This window comes from Ornithorhynchus anatinus, chromosome 10 (assembly GCF_004115215.2).
Source record: "Ornithorhynchus anatinus isolate Pmale09 chromosome 10, mOrnAna1.pri.v4, whole genome shotgun sequence".
In the NCBI taxonomy this organism is placed as follows: Eukaryota; Metazoa; Chordata; class Mammalia; order Monotremata; family Ornithorhynchidae; genus Ornithorhynchus; species Ornithorhynchus anatinus.
The window spans coordinates 517471-543098 of NC_041737.1; the positions used below are offsets into that span (position 1 = coordinate 517471).

Here is a 25628-nt window from a genome sequence, read left to right on the forward strand (position 1 = left end):
TTAGTTTCCCTTTCTCCTTATGGTGAAGACCTCCCTGGTCCCCCAGTGACCCACAGCGCATCCAAGACACCGCACAATTCCTCCACCTGGGGGAAAAGTCTCACGTCAGCAGGTGCGCCAACCATCTCTCGTGACACTGCACCCGCTGAGTGTCTCCACCGGCCCCAACCCCCAGTGGCACTCCAGCCCACACCCAGAGCGAAGACGAGCTCTGTCCGAGTGAACCGAGCACGCATGCTCTCCCCCGTCCTCCGCCCTCCCCAGCCCCCCTTGGCCACTGCAGCTACTGAAGGGGAAACAGCACCGCCTCATGCCTCCTCCTTCCTGGGCCTTACCTTGCTGTCCTCCTAACAGCCTCTCCACCCCTTTAATTAATTTATGACGGTGTCCGTAAGCATTAATTCCAATTTCTTTTAGCTCTTCGTGACCCATGTCTGCCAACACATCTAAGGTGATCTGAAAAAAGGAAGAGAGCCCAAAAATCATTGCCTTGCTTTTCACCTCCCCCCCTAAGATGCTGCAGACCTTCGCTAATGGTGAGCACCCACCTGACCTGGAGACCCCGAGAGTCAGGAGTGCCTGCGAGCACTGCAGAGGTGTAACCTGTTCTCGCTGGGGCCAGTAATACTGCTATTTTCCTCGGAGTGGTGTCTGTAAAGGGCTCACTGTAGGCCAAGCATGGTCCTGAGAGCCAGGGCGGATGCAATTCAATCGGATTAGAAAAACAGTCCCTGTCTCCACAGAGAGGTGGAGTCGAAGCCAGAGGGAGAACAGATAGAGAACCCCCATTTTACAGGTGAGGAAGCTGAGACCCAGAGAAATTAAATGACTTGCCCAAGGTCACACAGCAGGCAGGTGGCAGAGCTAGGATTAATTAGAAACCACGTCTCCTGACTCCCAGTCCTTTGCTTTTTCCATTAGACCACCCTGCTTTCCTAAGTGGGAAGAGATTCACACCCCTAGCCCTGGTTGAGACTAACCTCCTTTGAATCAAACTAACCATTTCTCTCCCTTTCAAGTCCCCCCGCCTCGCCCCGAAACAACAGGCTAGAAAAGCAATGTCATTTCTCCTAAATCCACTGTGCCTGCCACTGATCAGTGGCCCAATACAATCACTCAGCTCTTAATTTGCTTTCATTAGTTGGATATGGCCAAACATGACCCAACTGAACAAAACTCTAACAGCCAAATTTAATGCTGGGGTTTAATTTCCCCTTCAGATCAACCTCCCCACTAGAGTGATCATGTGAAGACTGGAAAGACACCAGATACCCAAAGGGAGCTGGTGGGATTAGGAATTCATCATCAATAGGAAGGCAGCAACTGGGTTGGGGGGGTGGGGGCGTGGCCATACTTTCACAGCAACTAAGGAGGTGTGGGGCAAGGTGCATATGTTGGGGGGGTATGTTGGTGAAAAAAAAATACTGCTGCATAAACATCCTCATTGACCCTCAAGATAAAATATACAGTGGAAACTGAATGCTGAAATAAAGTGAGAATGAAAAACATGTTAATTTAATAAATTTCATGGTTCCTAAGAAAGATATGAGGCCAAATTACTATTACATTTACTTTGCTTTGTTGATCCTTGTGATATTAACTGATTGTGGGTGAAATGAGAGAAGATGAAAAAACATTCCAGGATGTGACCTCTGGGCATTTGATATTCACCCTGCCCCGAACCCCACAGTGCTTATGTACATATCTTTACATTAATTTATTTTTATTAATGTTTTTCTCCCCCTCTATACTGTAAGCTTGTTGTACACAGGGAATGGGTCTACCAACTCCGTATACCGTACCCTCCCAAGCACTTAGCACAGTACTCCACACAAAGTAAGTGCTTAATACCATTCATTCATTCAGTTGTATTTATTGAGTGCTACGTGCAGAGCACTTGGGAGAGTATAACACAACAGTGTAACATACAATCCTTGCCCACAACCAGCTTACAGTCTAGAGGAAGGTTACAGCCTAGAGGGTTGATGGCTGTAGCTAGTTTGCCTGAGGCTCAAATATCTGAAGTAAAATGCGTTTTGTGGGAGTTTTTCATATCCAAATATTAGTTCATGAAAACTGTTTTTGGAAAATGGAAAAAATTTAGCCAATTTTTCCCAATTTCAGACTCCCTATTTCCTCCTAACCTAGCCTTCATGATGGCTGTGACAAGAAACTCTCAAGTTTGGAGCAGCCATAAAATGAACACCAAATGACCATGCCCAGAAAATGATGATCAACCTGGATGGTCCATGCAAGCTTTAGAGCCAAAAAATAACAACAAAACAATAATAATAATGATAATATTGTGGTAACTGTTAAGTGCTTACTACATGCCAAGTACTGTACTAAATATTGGGATACAATGCTCATCCTCGTTTCCAATGGTGCTCTTAGTCTGAGAGGGAGAGAGAACGGGTATCCAGGGTATCATGGGCAAAAAAAGGGGGAGAGTTTGAGGTGACAGACAACCCGGACAAAAAGATGGAAGGGCCACAGAGTCACAGGTAAAATAATCTGACCCAGACGGAAAGGGATGGAAGTTGGTTTAAAAGTGATAGAACTCAGTCAAAGAGACATCCCTTAGAAGATAACCGATATGCTACTTGGAAAGAGTGAATAGGGAAAGATTGGAAGATCATCTTGGGAAAGGCAAGAAACCCTGATTAAGTTGCTAAACTGCAGAAGGGAAAAACAAGCAAGAAATGGAACCTGAAGGAAGGGACCAGGGAGCCCAATCGGAAGAGTGCAAAGGGGTGGTCTGAGGTCTCCATATCTGTGAACTTGCTTTCACAGCATCTATAAAAGGGCCAGGGGTTTTATTATTTTCAGAGAGCTTCAGCTTCCAAATATGTGATCAGCACATGGTAAGCACTTGACCAATACTGCAATTATTATCGTTCCTATCCATATTTCCAAGTTGGGGCCAATGACCAAATAAAGACTTTAGCAGAAGACATACCAAAGGATTTTTCCTGGCTCCCTCTCCTGGCAGAGAAACGCCTACTGTTGGGAAGGCTGCACTGGACTCTGCCTCAACAAGGGAAGAGAAAGGGCTGGGAAACGGGTGGGACCAGGCCGGGCCTCCCCTAGAGTGGTCATTTTGCTGCCCTGACGCCACACGCACAGACTTCTGTATAGCTCAGCCTGGGGGTTCGGAAGGAAGAGTGGGACCGAAGGAGGCTCGTTCATGTTAACTGTGGAGAGGTGGTTGGTGCTGAAGGCTGCCGCCCTCTCTGGGGGTGCTCCGGCAGCCCCAAAACCCACTTCAGGAGGGAGCAGCTGAGAGCAGCTCTCTGGGGGTGTAGTAGCCCACCATTCCCCACCAAGAGTCGGGCACAAGAGTCAAATGCCCTCACCTGCTCTGTCTCAAAGATGTCCCGCAGGTGCTCGAGGCCGAGGCTTTTGAGGAACTGGCTGATATTCATGTCGAGGCCCGTGACTGCAAGAACAAAAACATATCGCCGATGTCAGAGGGTTCCAGACAGAGCTCGATAAATGGAACCAGTGATGGTGCCTAGACAAGGCCCACTGGCTTGGCTTTGCCAGCTCCCACCACACAGTCTGCCTCAAGCGACACCACAGCACCCTCCAAAACGTAAGCGTCCACCCAGGGGACCTAAACACTCCAAGAGCTCTGCCTGCCGCCCCCTGAGGAGAGAAGGAAGTTGGGAGCCCTGGTCCTGGCCCGGCCAGTAGCATTCACAGTGACCTGTATCTGCACCATCCGGTCTCACAGCATTTTCCCAACAAAGACAGTTTCCAGAAATGTTGACTTGGGGGCCTGAGCCTGGATAAGAAATTAGAGAGGCCCCAAGTCTAAAAATCACCCTGGATGTCAGGCAGTGGGCTGTTTCAGTGGCTGTCGGAGGGCAGAGGAGCAGGATGGGGTGTCAGGGAGGGAGAGAAGGGGTCCTCCTTTCCCTCCTATCTTTCCCCAGGCCAGGTGTCCGCTCTCCCTAACACCTCCCTCTGACCGGACAACTGGCCGAACCTCCGACTGCCCATCAGAGAAGGCTCCTGACCCTCTTCTTGCTCTATGGCTTCATGAACCCCTGGCTGTCCATTCATTTGTGAAAGGGGATGGTTTTGACACAGGCTTACCATCCCCCTCCTTCCTCTCGGTGCCCGCCGCGCCATCTCCAGCGTTCGAGGCGCCTCCCACGGCCAGCTCTGACAGGGGTCCCGTCAGGTTGTCGATGCTGCTGGCGGCCGAGAGGCAGGATGGCGTCGACGTGGGTGAGATGAGAGAGGCGCTCACCACTGTGGCCTGGGGTTTGAAGCAGGTGGGCAGAGCCTCAGGGGGCATGGCATCAATCAGCAAAGCTCTGATGTCATCAGCCTGGAGAACCAAGGGTGGGCACTGCTGGTCAGGACTCGCTGGTACCTCCTCTTCCTCCGGGTCACCCTGCTCCACCCCATTGAGACGAGGGCTCTACCCATCGATAAAGCTTTTCCTTCAGAAGATGAACCAAACTTGCGGCCTCCTCTTGGGAGAAGCATGGACATATGCGCCGCTCATGCGCACACACACTCACCCCTCCAGAACACACTGATTTAACATGTCTTTTTCACTCAAGGCTTTCAACTCCTCCTCTTGTCCACAGTGTGAAGCCATGACCCCTTGACCTTCTTGCCTCCCTCGGTCTTCCCGATGTCTCACCAAGGAGGGCCTGCCCCATTCTGCAGCTGAACCCCCTAGCTCCTACCAGCGGTGTGCCTGGGAGGTCCCTGGGGGGAGGGCTCAGGGCACTCCAGATTTGAGACGCCACTCCATTCCCACTGCTTTGCTTTATGCTGGGAAAAGATCCCTTTGCAGAAGGCTTTATTACTGCACTTTTTATTCAAACCTACCCCATTAAAAAATCACATGGATCTATGCGAGCAGTAAAATTGATCATTTTCCCCATAAAACCACTTTTGGAAAATTTATGCAAACAGGAAGAGGAAAAAGCTCTATTTAGAAAATTCATGGGCTGCTTCTACTTACCATTTTAGGTAATTTTTAGGTTTAAATTTACTGCTTTCTGCATCCCACACCCAACATTTAAACAGAAATGAAACTGCCCCTCTCCAAACTGACCCCCAGCTGGCCAGCGAGCAAGCTCGTTCCATGCCCCCACCTTGGTCCCGCGCACTTTTCAGACATACCGTTGCCAGGTCCAAAGGCGTCTGACCTTCCTGGTTCTTCATAGTCGGATCTGCGCCGTGGGCCAGGAGGAGGGCACAGAGCTGTGTCCTCCCCTTCTGGGCAGCTTCATGTAAGGGTGTGAAGGCCCACTTGTCTGTGGCATTGACACACGTGTTGTACTTAATCAGCAGTGCCGCAATGTCCACGTGCTGGGGAAAAGCCAAATGGGAACACTCTCAACTCTGAACTGAGGCTCTGGAAAAATTCAGCACCTTTGAAAGAACTAGGTCAGTGGGAGGGCAGGGGAGGTGGCACCGAAGGCTAATATGGGACAATCACTGGACCCCCTAACTACATTCTTTCTTCAGCCTTGCCTTCCTAGCTCCCCAACTGTCCACTTGGGCCATTTTATGCAAGCCTGCTCCTTCTGCCGGCCGAGGTCTCGGACTAGGCCTGAAACGGGAAGGCTCAGGTTACAGAACAAGTGTTCAGGGAGGGACAGCAGACATCAAGAGATACGAGAGAGAGAGAGAGAGAGAAGCAGTCTCACTTTAATGATGCCTGCGGAGCCCCTCTGCCCCCCCGTGCCCCAGAAGTCTCCCCACCCCCCAAAGACAGTGAGTTCACTGGCACCCAAGTCCCAACTTCACAGGTGAACAAGGCTGGGGCCAACAATGAAACCAAAGAACACGACTTTCCTATCTTCCTCCAAAGCCAATGATGCAGATTTGCTGGGACTACTCTGAGTTGCCTGGACCCACGATTTCCTGTTGGGCCTATCAGTCAGTCAGCCAGTCAGTTAATCCTATTTATTGAATGCTTACTGTGTGCAGAGCACTGGACTCTCCCTGGGATACACTGCAGTGGGAGGGGCTACGTGGGATGGAGTTGGGATGACACTTGGTGTGCTCAAGAAAATGCCAATCCTAGTGTCTACAGTTCCTCTGGCCACTCTAACTAACTAACTAACTAAGCTTTCCAGACTTGAAAATGCACTTCAGATTTCCACTTCCTGAAAATCAAACATCTGAAAGATCTGCCCATCTCCCCCTTTAGACAACAAGCTCCTTGAGGGCAAGGAACATATGTCTTGGTACAGTTGTACTCTCCCAGATGCTCGGCATAGAATTTAGCATTCAGTGGGCACTCAGTATAGAACCTAGCAGTTAGAGGGTGCTCAGTAAACAACCTAGCAGTCGGTGGGGACTCAGTACAGAGTCTAGCACTCGGTGGGTGCTCAATAAAGGTACCTCCTCTTTTTTATGGCACTTGCATAGCATTCACTAAGTGCCAAGCACTGTCCTAAGCACTAGGGTCGGATAAAAGATAATCAGGCTGGACACAGTCCCTGTCCCACATGGGGTTCATAGTCTAAGGAGGGGAGGGAGAGCAGGGACCAAATTCTCATTTTACAGATGAGGAAACTGAGGTGCAGTGAAATGAAGTGATTTATCCAAACTCATATAGCAGATATGTAGGGGAGCCAGGATTAGAATTCAGGTCCTCTGACCTCCAGCCCTATGCTCTTTCTACTAAGCCACGCTGCTTCTCCTGATGAAGAACCGGAATCCCCTCAAACTCTCCCCTGGTGATTCAAGACCATATCTGCTTGGTTCTGGAGATGAAACTGTTCATTTACTGGTAGAATCATCTGCTTAAAAAAAGATAAATTCCATTCTCCAACAGTATCAAGAAAAACTATCAAGAGGCAACAATGGACACCATCAGTACTTACCTGGACCCTTCCCCTTTTGGGGGTGGTTTTCAGGTTTGAGGGCAAGAAACCAATCCCACCCACGCAGCCCCCTTCCAAATGGCCACCCCAGTTTGAGTTCTGAGCAAGGGCAGCCCAATGAAGTCAAAAAGGCAATTCTGAAAAATTTCCGAACTGCTCCGGGGGCAAATTGGGAAAATCCCCTACCTGAGCCTGAGGTCAATGGAGCTAATAAACCAGGATCTCTGCCACAACCCATCTGTCAGAAGGAGCCAAGGGTTAAATTGGAATATGTAGAAAAGGAACAGAGAGCTGACATTTTCTTCACAGGAAGGGCAACAGCCAGTAAGGTTTGGAAACCCAGCTGTACTGCAAAATGAAACCTCGAAAATCAAACAAAAGAGATGTCAGGAGCCCAATTAAAGATAAAAAAAGGTGGGGGAGGGAGAGAATAGTTGTGCTATCCTTATGCTGTGCAACAAGGAAAAAGGGTAGTTGAGAGAGGCAGGAGGAAACACAGTGGCCCACAGAGCCCCCTTTACATCTTCCTGACATTACACAGCTGTTCCTCCTTTTTAGTGCCTCCTGAAATCCCATCTCCTCCAGGAGGCCTTCTCGGATTCATCTCTCATATCCCCACCCCACTTTCCAGCACGGCTGCCATTTGTCTGCTGTGTGACCTTGGGCAAGTCCCTTCATTTCTCTGTGCCTCCATTACCTCATCTGTAAAATGGGAATTAAGACTGTGAGCCCCACATGGGATAACCTGATTACCTTGTATCTACCCGAGCGTTTAGAACACATAGTAAGCGCTTAACAAATTCCATCATCATTATTATTATTCTCCCACTTCAATACCTCTGGGTCACTTAGGTACTCAGGCATTCATCCTTCAATAGCACTTATGTTTATACCTTTAGACTAAATTTCTTCCTCCTATCTTTATCTTACTGTCCATGTCTATTGCTAGACTATTAACTCCTTGAGGGTAGGGATCATAACTTTCCTGTACTCTCCTAAGTACTTAGCACAGTGCTCTGCACAGAGTAAGCAGTTGAAAAATACTGCTGGTTGGTAGCCTCCAACCCTAGAGAATAAGGAGGAATAAGCTGGAAGCGGGGAAAGAGACAAGAAGGCTGCTGGGTAGGGACCGGTCGCTCTCAGCTTGCCTTCTTTAAACAAGCAAATTTTAAGTGTAAGTGCTTGATGGGCACCGCTGATGGAGTGACTGTGGGAGGAAGGGACAGGAGTGTGGGCTGCTGGGAAACTCACCACTCTGCTCTGTGATCTGCCAGTCTCCAGCTTGGGGACTTCAGGCCGTCCCTTAGACTTGTCGTTCCCTCCTCCTTCCCCGTAAGGTGGAGGGATGGGAAGGGGGGTCGCGGTAGCTATCTGCCGTTAATGATCTTACAGGGATGCTTGAGGACAAGTAGGTGATAGTCCAACTCAGGAATTGAGAGCACTGTCAATCATCAGTCGCCAATCCCAATGCCACTTCCAACATTCCCTGGGTAATGAAGCAGCAGCAACAGCAGCACAGTCTGCCTCCCGGGCAGGAAATGAGCTCCACAGGGAACTTGCCCACACTGCTCCACTCTGCCCCACCCGACGGGACCTGCTTCGGCCCCTCCGAGGTGGCCCGAATGGTGGGAGGGAGGCAGACTCCATCTGCATGCCGCTGCCGCGAGCCGAGGTGAGGGCCCCTGGGTAGCTGGGACATTCGGTTTGTGGGGCTCAGCTGGGCCGTGGGTGTTGTTTTGAGATTTGCTAATTCAGCAGGAGAGGGGTGGCACAGGCCCCGCCGGTGCCAATCCCTCCCACCCCTGAAGGAGCAGAACGCAGACCCCATCCCACGTTGAGGTAGCTGTTGTCAATGCCCACTGAAGCCTCTTCCCAGTTGGTAATGGAGAAATGAAGCAAAGAACTACTTTGTTCCTCCTCCCCACTTCTCCCAACCCAAACAATCTCCGCCTCCACAACACACATGCACGACACAGCTGAGAATGTTTTCTCCTTAGTCGCAGCTCAGCAGGGTGTTTGTGTTCAAAAGGAACCGGGCCAGGTTTGACAACTGAGAGAAGCTGAACGCCCAGCCAGCCTGCCGACCCCCGTTCCCCTGCCAGCCCCACCCTTCTGCCTGCCAGCCTCTCATGTGATGGTACACATGAGGTAGCGATAGAGACAGCATGGGATGGAAGGCCACACAGGCTCTGACTTAGCAAAGGAGGGCTATGTAGGAAGCAGGCCCCGCCACCCACCCCACCGTCAACCCGGCCCATCGGCACACTCGAATCAGGAGAAGGGCGGGGGAGGAAAGGGGAGTGGGGGGAGAAGGGAGGGGAGGGGCTGCTGCCGCCACCACCAGCTTTAGTTTCTAGCCTCAGCTGACTGGAGGAGAGATTCTGCTGTCTGCCACTGGCTGAGATTCAGCCTAGAAAGAATGCGGTGGCAGGGGCTCTGGTGGGGACTCTAGGGAACCCACAGATGACATCTGTGTTCTAAAGATCCTGCCTGCCATTTTCGCCACACGCTAAGGCCTGAGGGCGGTGAGGACACCCAGCGCCAGCTCCTTGGGGACTCTACTGGGTAGATAGGGGTCCCCCTCGCTCTGGACTCAGAGAGGCGGGGTAGCTCGGTTTGGCTCGGCTCTTTCTTGTCGGTTTCTCCCGACCTTTTCTGGAGACTGGCGGGCCCATCCAGTGGCAAGCCACCTCGAGCTGGAGCTTCCTGTTTCGGCACTTGAGGCCGAGGCCAGTTTCTGGCCCCATCGAGACGGGGCTCTGAACTTTCTCCCCGGGGCCCAGGCTGGAACTCCGAGGCTGATACCCAGGCCCTTGCCTAAGCTCCCTCAGCAGCGTCCCCTCTCTCCGGGGGGTCCCAGAGTAGATCAGCAGCCAAAAATGGTGCGCCTGTCCAAGAAGGAGCAGCCCACGACGACTATCGGCATGAAAAGGGTCCAGGCGGGCTCCCCGGGCCGGTCGGCGTCCCCTAGGAGGGATCCCCGCTCCACGGGACCGAGGCCACGCAGGGGCTCACCCCGTAAGAGGCTGCATTGTGGAGAGGAATCAGGCCCCCTTTGTCCTGGGCGTTTACGTCCGCCCCGTGCTCCAGGAGATACTCAGCCACTTCCAGGTTGTTGTAACCCGCTGCAAGGAAGACGAGAGGAGAAGAGGGTGAGAAACACATTCGTCCAAGAGGCAGCTGGACGGATCACATTCCGATGTCTTTTTTCAAAGGATGCTCCTTTAGGCAACATCCCCGGACTGCAAGTCGGCTCCGGGAGCAGTCGAATGGGGCCCGGAGGGACCAACGTACCTGCCAGGTGCAGCGGCGTCGAGTTGCGGCCCTGCGTGTCTCTGCAGTTGATGTTCTCGGGGGTACACAGCTTCTGCACCCTGGCCAGGCAGCCCTTTTTGGCGGCGTCGAGCAGGGCCGCATCCCCCCGTAACAGGTCTTGAATGTCCGTGTCCCCCTCTTTCACCAGGTCCAAGGGGGTGTTGCCATCTCTGTTCTTCTTTGTTGGGTCGGCCCCGTGCTATGACAGAACACGACACACCAAAATGATGATGCCTCACCACTTTCCGGACATGATCCAGGTGCCCTTCCCACAGTTTCCCCCAAGTGTGACGGATCCCCGGATGGGCTGCCTGACCCCCACCATCCTCAGACTTCCCCCTGCCCCCCAACCCTCAGACGGTTCCCATCCCCTTCCAGCTCCCTTGGCGATGGGCTGGAAGTCACCTCAAATACAGATTTCTATCTGTATTGGAGTATCGGACAGCTAGTCTTCCAAAACCTTGCAAATCAATGCCCTCTCAATGCCCTCTTGGCCCCCACCCCAACCCGACCACTCCGTAATTCAGCCACCCGCGGCTCTGGAAAATCTAGCCATTCCCTTCCCCCAACCCGCCCGAAGCTGCTCAGCTATAGGGACTGGGAAATTACGAAGCAAACACAAGAATGGGAAATGACAGCGGGAAGCAGAGTCGAGGCTCCTGGGGCACTCTATGCTTGCCCCCTCGTGCCTGCAGATTTGGCGAATTGCCTGGAAGACTTGGACACCTTTCACCTGGATGTTCATGCAAGAAAAATGGCTCTCAACACTTCGGGGTTGGGGAGAAAGCCACAGGTGGTCAGGAAGGCAGCAGCGCCGGCTGCCACTTGCTGCCCCGTGCCTCACGACTCAATGCGCCGCAGTGGAGAGGGGTGACAGGGCTCCAGCTCTGCCACTCATTCATTCATTCAGTTGTATTTACTGAGCGCTTACTGTGTGCAGAGCACTGTACTAAGCGCTTGGAATGTATAATTCGGCAACAGATAGAGACAATCCCTGCCCAATAACGGGCTCACAGTCTAAAAGGGAGAGACAAACAGCACTCCAGCGCACACTCCCTCCGCCCTGCCCTGAGCACAGATGTGCATGATGAAGAGGTGGTGGTCGTAGTGGGCGGGGGAGAAGAGCAGAGAGAAGAGAGAGAAATATCTGGGAATGGGTGAGAGTATGGGAGGGGGAGCTCCCAAGGGCTGCCTTCAGGAGATCCAGATGGGATCGGCTCACTCCTCTCTAGGCTGAGCCAGGCGGGTCCCAGACTTCGGCTGAGAAGGTAACTCCAACTATCAGACTAAAACTCTTCCCATTCCCAAACTTTCCATTACAGGAGTGCAACGAGCCAAGACCGCCTTAGAAATACCCATTTTAGAAAGATAATTCAGCCAAGATGGCCAGAACCACAGTCAGCAGTTAGGACAATATGACAACGGAAACCAAGGCCCACGTTACTCCTGGGAGTTTGGTTCTAGCTCCCAGCAAAGGAACGCAGCATGTTGGAGGGACGGGGGACGGCCATGTACCTTGAGGAGCAGTTTGCAGATCTCATACTTCCCTTTGGCAGCCGCCTCATGCAGGGGCGTGAACTTCCACAGGTCAGCCACGTTGACGGAAGCGCCGTGCCTCACCAGCAGCTCCGCTACCTCATAGTGTCCATACGAGCAGGCGTTGTGTAGGGGCACCAAGCCGCTGAGCCAATGGAAAAAGGGACTTTAGAAAGTCACACGCCAAGTCCAAAAAAAGGAAAAAAAGAGTTGCCTGTTCCAGTCATTCTCTGGAACCCTAGAGACTCACCTCCAGAAGGCCCCCATCGCCTGTCTGACTCGCATCAACCCTCTTCCCCGGGTCAGAACACCCCCCCCCACCCCCCGGCTCTCTGCCTCCAGAACACCCCCAGCCCTCTCCGGCTCCGGCTCCCGGCTATGCCCAAACTACTGTGGCTCTTCCTTAGGAAACAAGACATGTCCTGTGGGGGGAGTGACCTCCTCCAAAGCCACATCTCCCCGAGGGACTCATACCCATCAGGTGCCCCGTGAGCCTTGGTTTGCCCAAGCCCCTAGGTTAGACCTGAGAGGCAGCACTGTGCGGGGCATTTCTGGTTATTCGGCAGCAGCCGCCGGTGAATGCCCGACCCCCACATATTCTCCTTTTTGGAGGAAATGTGCCATGGCCACACCTTTTGGTTATCTAGAACACAGTCAGAAAAACCGAATGGCTGCTTGGCTCTTTTATAATAACTGTAGTATTTGTTAAGCAATTACTATGTGCCAAGCACTGTACTAAGCATTCGGTAGCTACAAGATCATCAGGTCCCACAAGGGACTCAGTAGGGGAGAGAACAGCATGGCCTATTGGAGAGAGTATGGACCTGGGAGTCAGAAGGACCTGGGTTCTAATCCCCGCTCTGCCACCCGTGTGTTGTGTGACCTTGGTCAAGTCACTTAACTTCTCTGTGCCTCAGTTACCTCATTTACAAAATTGGGATTGAGACTGAGCCCCTCGTTGGACAGGGATTGTGACCAACCCAATGTGCTTGGATGCCCCCCAGCGCTTAGTACAGTTCCTGGCACCTAGTAAGTGATTAACACATGCCACAATTATTATAATTTATTACTAGCAATAAGTATTGGACACCGCCCCCGGGGAGGGGCCTGGCTTGCCATTTAGAGGAGGGGCATGCACACAACAGTCCAGGAGCCAACACCTACCCTTTGTCTTTGGCATGCACGTCAGCTCCATGGTGCAGGAGGAACTCGACTACGGACACCCGGTTGTAACCGGCAGCAAAATGCAGGGGGGTAGAGTGGCGACCCTCCAGATCTCGGCAGTTCACGTTCTGGGGGCTGCAAAGTTGCTTTAGGGAAGACAGCCGGGAAAGACACGTTACTCTTTTCTATCTATGACCTTTGGACGCTTGATATTCCCAGTTTCAACCCTACAGCACTTCATTCATTCAACTGTATTTATTGAGCACTTACTGTACAGATGCACCTATGTACACATCTTCAAAGTATATATTACAAATTACTTATTCACATTAACATCTGTCTCCCCTCTAGACTGTAAGCTCATTAAGGGCAGAGAACATGTCTGCTAATTCTGTTGTATTGTATTCTCCTAGGCACTTAGTACAGTATTCTGCATACAGTAAGCACTCAATAAATATGACTGATTGGTTTCCGAATGGGAGCATTTTGGTTCACTGGTACTGTTTCTTCTAGAAAAAGTAATATGAGGAACTCTTTGACCAATTAATTAAATTGCAATTAAATGTTATCCTCACGATATCCATCTCCCTAGTGTTTCCCAGCTTAAATCCCACTTGCGATTCAAAGGCCCAAACACAGAACCTACTGGGGTGACAGCAAGGTGGTCCTGTCTCTGCCTTTCTCCTCGCTCCACTGACCCTTCCTTCTAGCAGCTGCTGCGCTCTCTCATCTCGGGGCCAAACCAGTTGGTGGTCCCCAGAGCCGCCCCCGCCCGCAGCCCCGCCGTAGTCTCAAATGACAAAGGGAGGGAAGGGTTGAGAATTATGGGTCGAACCGACTCTCGGCCCCCTTGATGCTTAGGAAAGTGCTGCCCTCACCCAGTCCAGCAAGGCTCTGCTCAGCTGGCTGGCCAGGGGGCTGCCGGGATCCTCAGAGAAGTTCTTCTGAAGGTCCCTAGCCCCATCAGCCCTCCCTCTGCCTGCTCTGTGTCCTCTCTCTCATATGCCAGCCCCGCTCACCTTCTTGCCAGGTCTCACCACAAGACATCTCCCTCGGTCCCACTGATTGCACGATCCATTATCTCGCTCCACAAACCCTGTTCCTTTTGGGGCTTTCCCCACCCTCTCGGATCCCCGCAAAACAGATCCAGCAATCGCCACCCCCGGGGGTCTGCCTAGCTTTGTTCTCTCCTGCCACATCCTTCCTGATCCTTCTAGCTGCCGATCTCGCAAACTGAGCACTGGAGGAGGAGGCCGAGCTGTCTTTGAAAGCTGTGGTTGAGATGCTTTTTGCTAAAAGCTTCGGACGCTGATTTCAGTCAGACGATACATGACAGAGGCAGAAAGAAACGGACAATTCCACTCATGTTCCTCTCTCAGGATCCTTTCTCCAGCTGCGATCCAAAGGCCCTCCCTTTCTGGACAGGAGAGATTTTAACTCCGCCACTCTGATCTGTGATGCAGATGGATTTTAACTTTGGAAAGGAGCACATTGGTCCCACAGCTGGGGAGTGGGTCAGGTTCTCCCCAGAGATCAATCAGTCAGTGGTACTTACCGAGTGCTTACTGTGTGCAGACCGCTGTTCTAAGTGCTTGGGACAGTACAATACAACATTCCCCTGCCCACCAAAAGCTTTGAGTCTAGAGGGGGAAATCACCCCAATGGAAACCCAGGGTGCTAACGCACAAAATCTAAACCCAGAGCTCAACTGTCGATGTCCATGGTAGGCAAATCAATGCACAAGGGAGTGGGCAAAACTCTTCACTGCTAGAACCACAAAACAACATGGAGGCTTCAAAATGGGTTCAATTTTGTTCTCGGGGAAAAGCATTTTACTTTCAGAGTTCTCACCTATTATCAGGATAGTCAAATCCTCAGCTCCCTCCTCCAATCTGCCTTCTTGCAGCACTTTCACCCGCGCAGCCTAAACAGCCATTTCTACTTTATTTGACTATTGGGAATGGGGTTGGAAGAACCTATAAATGCATTCAAGTGCTCAAATTCCGGGAGGCTGGAGAAAGGATGAGGCAATATTCCAGAACTTCTCCTAACATGGCCCAGTGGAGAGAGAAGACACAACTGGGCCCCTGCATTGGATCTACGATTCCTATTTGCCCCTTGGGTTGAAAGAGGAATGTCCACTTGCCTCCTAAGAGGATATCCTCCCCCACGCCAATCCTTGTGTGAGCTGGAGGTCAGACCAGGTGCTCAAAATGGTGCGGCCCGTGAACACGGCCGGGCGAGGTGCCAGCCTGTCCTACCTTCACAGTCTCCAGGTCTCCAGCTTTGGATGCCTCCAGGAGTCGGTAGTCCACATCAGATGTGCGCATGGGTGTGCTCTCTGCAACAAGCAGTGGAACAGTGTCGTCGTCATCAATGGTATATAATAATACTAACGGTATTTGTTTAGCGCTTACTATGTACCAAGCATAGTACTTAGCACTGGGGTGGATATAAGCGGGTTGGACACAGTCCCCATCCCATGTTGGGCTCAGAATCTCAATCCCCATTTTACAGATGAGATAACTGAGGCACAGAGAAGTGAATTGACTTGCCCAAGATCACACAGCAGACAAGTGGAAAAGTCAAGATGAGAACCCGTGTCCTTCTGGCTCCCAAGCCCGTGCTCTATCCACTATGCCATTGGGCTGGCCTGGATGGGAAGCCAGAGGCCAAGAAGACGCAACACAGGCATTGCCGTTTCTGTGGTTTGACCGATGCTGACACGAGCCATAGAGCTTGCCTAGGTTTGTTTCTGGGGAAAGGTCCCTTTGCACCCGGGTGCCCCAGCAGGTAGAATCTCCCTGTGAGAAAGCCCGGGCGATTCTCTGGGCAAGACTGGCAGACTAATGAAGGCAGATATTTCGCCCTTCATCCCACCTCGCTAGGTCATCGAGTGTGGGGAACCTATTTTCAACAGGTGTCTGTACAAATGACAGGTCCCAAGGGAAAACATAAGCACGTATTTTACCCAAACGGGAGGCATACAGATTGAATGATGTCAGAGTCAGTAAAAAGGCCTCACGGTGCAGCCGCTGGCAGCAGGGGCATGGCTGGGAGTGGGGAGGCATGCCCCGGGGAGCTGACTCGGTCAGAGACGAGCCAACTGAAGTGCTCCCACAGCAACATCCCAACAGAGGGGGTCGCCTTGGATTTACTGCGTCAGGCTGGTCAAGTTCTGCCTGGGACCTAGATTGTTCTCCTGCCCAGGGAAGAGCCACCTGAGAAGGTCACCCCAGTGGCGCAGGCAGGCATCTACCTGGCAGGAGTCAAGAGGGGCAGCTTGGTCCTGGCGTGTCCAACATCCAGAAGAGCCTCCCAAATTGCCAAGGGAGAACGGTGACAGTAGTGGGGGCAGGAAACGGGTCAGAGAACCAGAGCAGCCTCCATCCCTGCTCCTGACAGACTCAGACCTTCCCGGACAGATGGAGCCCGCCTGAATAGAGGGGAGGGGTACCAGACAGGATCCCAACTTGGCTAAAGTGCTTTCTATCCCAAACAAACTCTCTGAGCTGCCCATTTCCCCCCGCCAGTGACCAGAACCAGAAAGGGGGAGGCTGGGTTGAAGTGCTGACCCCATGTTCTCTAGGCCAAAGAGGGGTGTGCTCTTCAAGTGGGACCCAATGCCTGAAGGATTCCTATCTACGGCGAGGAGCCAAATCAGCAAAAACAAGCTTTTTTTATATGCTGACTTGAAAAACTTTTGCTTGCCTTGTTCTCTCCAGGCAAACATAGCCAAAAGCCAGCACATCAGCAGCTGAAAATGAGGATCTACCCTATCGCTCCAAGCTGCTGACGTAGGCGCTGAAGCAGCAGTTTTCAGAAACCTGTCTCAAGCTAGATACCAGTAACTGTGTAAAAACCAATCCAAACAATACAGTGACTCAGCATTTGGTTTTTCTCTTTGGGTGGGGTCATTTTTACGAAGTTACCCTGCCGGTCGGCTGCCATGAAGAACTGTACTGATGACGGTTGGCGTTGAGGTCTGTCGGAATGGCGATGTGCACAAGAGAGTGGTTGGCGACACCGCCCAGATGGTGATTCTAGTTTCTCGCAAACTAGGCCAGCAATTGCATTTGTGAGGAGGGGGATGGCTTGTCTCATTTCACAGGAAATAGCAGTTTCAGTACTCCAAACCTATTCTAGAAGCTCTCATTTAAGAGCCATTTACAAAAACATTAGCTTGAATTATTCTACCCAATTTCTTTGAACTTTTTATTTCCCTCACTTTGCCAATCACCTCTAGGTATTCTGAATGCAAGCCAGCCCGTTGGCAATTTCAGCATGGTATCATCTCCCTTCCCTGCCCGTGGGGATGTCTGCAAAACCCAAACCACTACTGAGGGTGGGACGACCACCAGGCTCAGGGGGAACATAGTATGTGCTTTCTTTCGGACTTCAGACCAAACCTTCTGGGGCTTACTGAGTCTCCGAGGGAAGGAAGAGCACTAGGCTGACAAAGCCTGCGGAAGGGGACCGTTTTTCTCTGACGGGGAGGGGGGCTCTCGAGGGTAGATTTCCAAGGATTGCTAGCACCATGGTCCAGCCTAGGGACACCCTGGTCTTCCAGCGCACACTGGCTTTCTCCTGGCCTGTGAGCCAAGCCTAACGGTCCGCTATCTTTCCCGGGGAGCAAGGAACAGTCAGTAATTGGCAAGGAGCCACGGAGAGCAGGGTGTCCAGGGGAATCGTTGGCTTTACACTATTGCCTCTGTCCTCTGGAAGGCTGAAAAGATAGCTGGCACTCAGAATGGTGGCGAGTCTTCTAGAGCTATCGGTAGGGCACCCATCCAGGGCCCCTACCCCCTCCCAGCAGGGCAGCCCTGCTTGTGGAGTTCAAGTTGATGCAAAACAAAATAGTCCGGACAAGCTGTTGAGGAAGACGAAGGAAACTGCCCGAAGATCCTCCAGTTAGCTGAGGAGAAGTTTCCCTTCAGGCCGGCACTCCAGCAGAGCAGAGGGGAAGCCGGTGTGGGCAAGGGTGTGCGTGGGCGAGGACGGCGGCTCTCGATGTACTCACCGCTCAGAATCTGCTGTACCGCCTCACTCCCCATCTGGGCGGCGGTGAAGCCCTGCAGGGAGACGATGGAGGGGTCGGAGCCGTAACTCAGGAGGAGCCGGCAGGTCTGCAGGTGTCCAGCCAGGGCAGCCCGGTGCAAGGCCGTCTGGCCGAGCGTATCCAGTGCGTTCATCTGAAAAACAAATGAGCGGCCTGTGAAATCACACCTCTTTGCTCCTGGCTCCCCTTCCCAAGTGCTCTGAAGGAGCCTCACCAGCCTGTCTCCCCTCCCCTGCCCCCAGAGAGGCCGCATGTATCAGTACAGGGAGATGGGAAACAGAGAGAGCCTGGGAACCGGCTCTCTAACTCCAAGGGGCCTCTGGGACCCACAACACCATTCCTTGATAACATCGTTCTTCTAAGAAAAGGGAATATGACTCTCATACTACTCTCCACTTGAGATGGCATTTCCAGTATGTGACTGCACTGTAAATCTGTGGACAGCCTGCGTGGTTAACAACCTGAACTTGAACATGAGACAGGCACCTGGAAAACCAGAGAATCACAAGACAAGAGGGAGGATGGCCTTGAGCCTGAGACTCGATACCAAACCAGTGCCACGCCAGGAGGTTACCCAGCCCCCCGGGCAGTGAAACAAATCTGGGAGGTCAATTCCAATTTTAGGTCAGAGGGGACCATATGGCTCGAGAACATGCTCCAGCTCATGAGGTTTTCTCCTGAACTGAACCTCTGCAGCTCCACTTGAATCTTCTGGTCATATTTCATGGCACTAGAGAGGCACGGGGCACAGGTAACCCTCTTCAATTCCCTCCTCCTCCTCCTTTTCCACCTCAGACCCATCCACTTCTCTTAAAAGTCAAACCAAGGACTCCAGTCAGATACCTCCCACCTCAGGTCTGCTGCAAAGAAGTGGGAATTTCCCATGCATGGGCCAAAAGAGACCACTGCAGTTTGGGGCTCTGCTCGTTTCCAAAGGGTCATCCAGTGCCCACTTGCCTACCCGCCCCACACTGCCCACGCACAGGCCCTGGCCCTGTCAGTAACATCTTGAAAGCGGGCTGACCACCGGCCTAAACAATTCTTGGCGACCTCTCCGAGGGAGGCTTGTGGGGGCTGCTAGGGAAGGTGGGCCCTAACTAGCGTTCCCAACCTGGGGGGCAGGAGGATGCCCAAGCCCCTCTTCAGGCAGCCCCCCAACACGTTACCTTGGCCCCATGCTTGTGCAGCACCTCCAAGACATCATTGTGAGCTCTCTCGGCAGCCACGTGCACTGGGGTCATGAAGCTGGAAGGGAAAGAGAAGAACAAGTTTCTCACCGCTCAAGTGCCCTCCCGGCCCCAAAGCGTCAGCCTGCTCTGTCAAATCGAACCAACATACTCTTTGTTCTTCTCGTTGACATTCGCTCCTTTCCGCAGTAACAGTTCCGTCACTTGTTTCCGCTTGGGATGCAGGGAGGCCACGGCACAATGCTGAACAATGGGGAAAAAAAGCCAGTTAACAGGCAAACTGTGACCCGGGAATCTCTGGCTCCGGACCACGTCGGCTGCTAAACTTCATCTCACAGTATAGACACCAACAGCGATGGTCATTTCTGCTTCAAATGCATGCAGAGAGTGTGTGTGGGTGTATTGGGGAAGGTGAGGGGTATCAATAACATGTTCCAATATTCTGAAAACCAAGTTCATTTGGGAATACTTGTCAATAAACTGAATGACATTAGAAAGGAGCTTTTCCAAATGACTTCTGTTGGGAATATCAGAAATGGGTGTAATTTGTCTTCTCTTCTTCCATGTTATAGAAATCTACAATTTGATTATTCCATCGTCATACATTTTTCCAATCACTGGTGTGACAAACTTTAATTAATCTGGTGACTTCTAGACTGTTTATAGTTTCCAACAAGTAAAATACATTATTTTCAAAAACAAAAACTTCCCCTCTTTGCTATGCAAAACATTTTTGGAGGTTGAGTGATATTTGTGCAATTTAAGTGCTTACTATGTTCCAGGCACTGTGCTAAGCGCTGGGGTAGATGCAAGGTAATTGGGTTGGACAAAGTCCCCGTCCCACATTCGGCTCACAGTCTTAATCCCCATTTTACAGAGGAGGTAAATGAGGCATAAAGAAGTTAAGTGATTTGCCCAAGGTAATACAGCAGAGAAGTGGCAGAGTCAGGATTAGAACCCAGGTCCTACTGACCTCTAAGCCTATGCTCTATCCACTAGGCCACGCTGCTTCCCATGAGATGAGGAACACAAATTTGAAACATACCTACAAAACATGTCACAGAGTGATCACTTAAAGCCGCTTGGTGGTTACCGTGGCTGTATTTTTCTAGCCACAGTACTCTATAGCTTTTATTTTTGTATTTAGCTCAGGCCTCGTCTTTTATGTTGTTGTGTTATTTTTTCCTTGCCTGTTCCTTTTCCTTTCTTATTCATTGGCCTTAAGGGTTAATTCTCACCCAGGTATTCTTTCTCCATGCTTAGTAAATTTCTTTGCATTCAGTAAGTGCTTAATACAGTTGAGTAGTAAGCACTTAACAAACATCACAACTATTATTATTACTATAACTATTACTGAAATTCTGCTGAACAACTGAAAAACAGCTTCCTCTCTCTGAAGTACTTTACTATTATAAATTTATAACCAGAGTTAAATTACTTTCTTGATGTTAATTCATAATGCTACTATATTTCCCCAGTTGTGAAGGAGCAAATTTCAGCTTCATGGGATTTGTGCCAACAACAGTGCTGGAGTATACTGGGAGGGAATAGGGGTAGGGGTGTGTGACAGAGAGCGAGAGAAAGAGAATTCTGTACACACTGATATAAATACTTGGACCCTTGCACACTCAGAGGATTGAATTTCAGCATTTTTTTAGGTGGGGAATAGGAGAACATAATGATAGTAATACTAATCTAAAATACCTCTAAGTTCATAAATAAAATTCAAAACAAGAAATACAGGAAATATGGGTTACAGGATCTTAAAATTCCCCAGTAATCAGTTTGGGGAGGTGTGGGTGCGTGGTGGGAGGTCTGGACTTTAATCTGAGACCCTGGAGGCTGGAAACACTGCAGGGGCAACTAGCCTGGTTTTTGGGGAGAAGATAAATGAGCTCCCTGGCAGGGACAAGTTCCTAAATGGGTATGGCCTGGCTTCTGGCTGAAACCCAGGCATGGGGATGGAGGGTAAGGAGATTTGGTTCAGAAGCAGTGTGGGCTAGTGAATGGAGCATGGGGCTGGGAGCCAGAAGGAACTGGGTTCTAATCCCAGCTATGCCACTTGTCTACTCCGAGACCTTAGGCAAGCAAGTCCCTTAACTTTTCTGGGTCTCAGATACCTCAGCTGTAAACTGGAGATTAAGTCTCTGTGCCCCTTATGGGACACAGACTGTGTCCAACTTGTATTAGCTTGTATCTACCCCAACACTTAGTACAGTGCCTGGCACACGGTAAGCACTTAAATACCATTAAAAAAAATGCTGGGGAGGAGGAGAGACAATGACCCACACATTTACACACTGGGAGTCAAAGGGCTTGGATTTTTATCTCGGCTCTGCCACCTGTCTGTTATGTGACCTTGGGCAAATCACTTAATTTCCCTGTGCCTCAGTTACCTCATCTGTAATAGCATGGGGATTAAGACTGGAAACCCCTTGTGAGACACGGACTATTTCCAATCTGATAGTTTGTCATCTATCCCTGGGCTCAGTACAGTGACTAGCACGTAGTAAGTACTTACCAAATAACATTTAAAAGAAGGAAAAAAATGATACCATTCAAACGACCGGGTTTTTTTTTACTGCCTAAAAATCCTTGTGCATTTCCCCTCACCACCCCCAACCTGGGGAATGGAGCCGCGATGCTTTTTTTTTTTTTACCAGAGCCGTCTCGTGTGATTGGGGCTGCTTGAAATTGATGATCTCCAATGCCAGCGTCTTCTTGACTTTGGCGAGGTCGGCCTCCCTGGCTGCCTGCAGGAGGGAGTGACCTTTGAATTCATCTGTGGGGAAAGTAAGATGTCGGTGAAGGCCAGCTCTGCATGCTGCAAGTTCACAACACACTTCAGGCTTGACCCTTTCTCTAGGTAAACAGGGCCACTGCCGTGTTCGGTTTCCCACATGACCTGGAGTAACAAGGCATAACAAAGTCGAGGCGGGCTTTGGTAAAAGGGAATCAGACAGCAAAGGATGACAGAGCTGAAAAGGATGGCATTTGGATTAAGAAGTACTACTTTAAATTAGACCATTTAAATGCCAACACAGAAACCCCCAATTTCCAAATTATTTTCATAATTGCAAGAAAAGTCATTTGCTAATAAGCCTGTCTTTCGGAACTTGGGTGGGAAATTCCCTAAGTCCGCTTTTCCCTTTCTTCAATTGCCTTCTGCGTCTCCCTGACCCCTGACTTGCTCCCTTTATTCATTCCCCCCTCCCGGCCCCACAGCACTTATTTATTTATTTGCATTATCGTCTGCCTCCCCCTCTACACTGTAAGATCGTTGTGGGCAGGATATGTGTCTATTGTACTCTCTCAAGCACTTAGTTCAGTGCTCTGAACACAGTAAGCGCTCAATAAATGACTGACTGAAATTGGAGTAGCAGGTGCCGAGCTCTACAAAATGGTCTTGACTACAGGGCACTTGAAATGAATCAGCTTCAATTCTTTCTGTTCATTTACTATCACAACATCGCTCCAAAAGGCTGGGAGAATGCCCCCATCCCCGCCCCGCTTGGCTTCTGGGCCTGAGATTCCCTCACCGACACTGACGCTTATCCACAACTCTGGCCAGGCCTGGGTGTGAGGGTTTATCCCTCAGGAGCAGAAAAGTCTAGGCCAGGTCCTTCACAGCAAAATAGCTACAAATGACCAATTACAGATACCACTTTTGGTAACCCAGTTAGGAACAGATGGATCACTGGAACTCTACTGCCAAGTGCTGTTGCCCGAGGTAAAATGGAGGAACCAGGCAAGCCACCCTGAGTAAGCCGCTTGGAGGCTAGGAAGCAAAGGGTGTGCTGCCATTACAGTGAGCCCGTCATTGGGCAGGAACTGTATCTGTTGCCGAATTGTACATTCCAAGCGCTTAGTACAGTGCTCTGCACATAGTAAGCGCTCAATTGAATGAATTACAGTACCAGGACCCAGGGCAAGAACAATTTGGATGCCAAAGGCCCCGCACCAGCATTCCTAATATCACAAAGCCGCCTCTGGGAGCAGCTTTAGTGTGGTTCATCTGCCTAGGACTGCTTATTGGGCTCCCATTCACAAAACCTAAGTCTTTTAGTCAAGTCCCTACCACTTAAGAAAATTCTCCCCCTTGAAGGTGAGAAGCTTGAAAAATACTGTTCAGAAGGAGGAGAGGGGAGGGAGTGGGGGTTGGGGGGAAAGATATATATATTTTTACATATATATATATATATATACATAGAGAGAAAGAAATGTGTGCAAAATGGAATTCAATAAATCAAAAAGCACTGTCTGATTTTAAGGATCCACTGATATGAGAACAGCTCTATTCTTTTCTGGCGTGTTTCATTAAAATATTTCTCATCTCTGTTCTTTATGTGGAGAATAAGGTCAGTCAAATTCTCAGATGGGTTTTGTGGTACTTTACCAAGAACAGACAGAATTGAACAAGTACATCTTAGAACAAAGTACATGAGCCTTTCTCAAATTCAGCTATGGCAGGCAAAGACATGTATAAAACAAGAAAAAGAAAAACACATGGGTTGTAATAAACAATCTCTAAAATTCCATGATTAAACGCAACATTTTCTTTTACAACTGCAAAATTATTTAGTACAAATGAAAAGCGCCTGAATGGTCCAAGAATAAGGGAAATAAGCCAGCTTCAGCTCCCATCCCTGAATCTTTGCTGGTTTTTCGGGTCCCAGGGCCCAATACCACGAGAAAGGTTACATGTTGGAAAAGAGGAGTCCTTGGGAAAGGGGAGTAGAAAAGCAGTGCTAAATATGGTTACCTTACTCGGTAACCATGGAGACTTTCAGAATGCTACTTTTGTCGGCTGCTTCCTGTACAATATTCTCAGTAACACTTTCAATGCAGAAGATTCTTACCCAATGTAGCTTCTGCTCTGATGCAGCTTTAAATCTAATCTCACCATCTTCGAAATCCCATTCTGGGACTACAATCTAACTGCCCCCTCTTTCGCTATCCCTCCCACCCTTTGCCTGCAGAACAGTACTTTTTCTCTCTTTCTCTAGCCCCACCCTTCTTACCCCCCCCAAGTCTGTCTCCACTGCTCTACTACTACAACCCAGCTCTTCTAATGCCAACCTACTCACTCTACCTCGATCTCGTCTATCTCGCCGCCTACATCTCACCCACATCCCAACTCTGGCCTGGAACACCCTCCCTCTTCCTATCGGACAAATACTCTCCCAGCCTTCGAAGGCACATCCCCTCCAAGTGGCCTTCCCTGACTAAGCCCTCATTTCCCAGTCCCGTCTAGGTGAACCTGATTTGCTCCCTTTATTCACCCCTCCCTCAGTATTTATAATGTCTGTCTCCCCCTCTAGACTGCAAGCTCGATGTGGGCAGGGAATGTGCCTACCAACTCTGTTATATTGTACTCTTCCAAGTCTTTAGTCCACTGCTCTGCACATAGTAAGTGCTCAATAAATACAACTGATTGATCACCACGCCGATCCCTGATGTCTTGATCCCCTCCACATATCCCATCCATCCCACCACCTCTTTTGGACTCCTGATCAAGCCTTTCCTCTCTTGCTGCACAAATTTACATTCTCCTCACCCGTCCTCTCCACTGAGCTCAACTCCCTTAGTTCCATCATCTCACTTCTGTTGATCTCGCACCACCAATCACTGGCCTTGGGTCACCTCCACAGTTCACTTCCTCCGCTTGTTGCTGTGGAAATCCAGGCACTAGGTCGACTCCGGCCATCCTCACCAGCTCCAACTTTGCCCTCTCTTCTGCTCAGTCTCTTTTCTAGATTTTGAGCCCCCCGAGGAACAGGGACCATGGACATATTCCCATATATTCCCACCAATATTCTTTCCCAGCATTTAGTACAGTGCTCAGCACACAGTATGGCCTTAATAAATATTAGTATTACTTGTAAGCTCAGTGTCCCTGTTAACCATCTTAAGCCTTTAACTCCCACGATAGACCCCCCCAAGCCGCCATCTCCCCTTCATCTTGCCCCACTGACCTTACCAACAGCTTTGTTGACAAAATTGAAATCACTGGGCGACCAAACTTAGAAACATCACATCCCGCTCCCCCACCCCCGCCCCCATCTGTTTCGGGAGAGAAACACGTACAGGTCAGCCTCTCCCGGAGTTCCGGTGTCGGGGCCATGTCCACAGCGCTCTTGCCATGGCAGTTGACTAATGTGGGATCAGCGCCGTGGCTAAGCAACAGCGAGCACACTTCGACCCGGTTCTTGGAAGCAGCCTCATGGAGCGGAGTGAACTGCCAGAGATCCATAGCATTCACGCAGGCGCCGTGCTGGGGATGGGGGAACGATCATATTAGGGACCACGCGGCAGGGCTGTGGCAAATTTCCTACACATTTTTTTCAATGATCATTGCAAAACCACTCTCAAACACCTCCAGGTTCCCCGGATATCCTGCATTTCATTCTTTGGGTGAGACAACACTGAAACGTTGATGGTGTTTTGGACCACAGGATAGGGGATGGATGAAGCCTCAAAAATGTCTAACAAAACGAGTTAAGT

General features: G+C 50.5%; 1 protein-coding gene across 1 annotated transcript in view; it reads right to left on the bottom strand.

The window, feature by feature from the left end:
• Nucleotides 1–25628, bottom strand: part of TNKS (tankyrase) — a 119000-nt gene that overhangs the window by 13133 nt on the left and 80239 nt on the right. Inside the window, exons 8-21 of the mRNA XM_001508837.6 lie at nt 25212–25398; nt 21785–21906; nt 19276–19367; nt 19104–19182; nt 17899–18070; nt 15140–15219; nt 12879–13024; nt 11694–11859; nt 10158–10377; nt 9879–9988; nt 5149–5337; nt 4102–4339; nt 3357–3439; nt 336–456 (exon numbers count right to left, since the gene is read on the bottom strand). Coding sequence (XP_001508887.3) covers nt 336–456; nt 3357–3439; nt 4102–4339; nt 5149–5337; nt 9879–9988; nt 10158–10377; nt 11694–11859; nt 12879–13024; nt 15140–15219; nt 17899–18070; nt 19104–19182; nt 19276–19367; nt 21785–21906; nt 25212–25398 — 2005 coding nt within the window. The remainder of the gene's footprint in view (nt 1–335; nt 457–3356; nt 3440–4101; nt 4340–5148; nt 5338–9878; nt 9989–10157; nt 10378–11693; nt 11860–12878; nt 13025–15139; nt 15220–17898; nt 18071–19103; nt 19183–19275; nt 19368–21784; nt 21907–25211; nt 25399–25628) is intronic.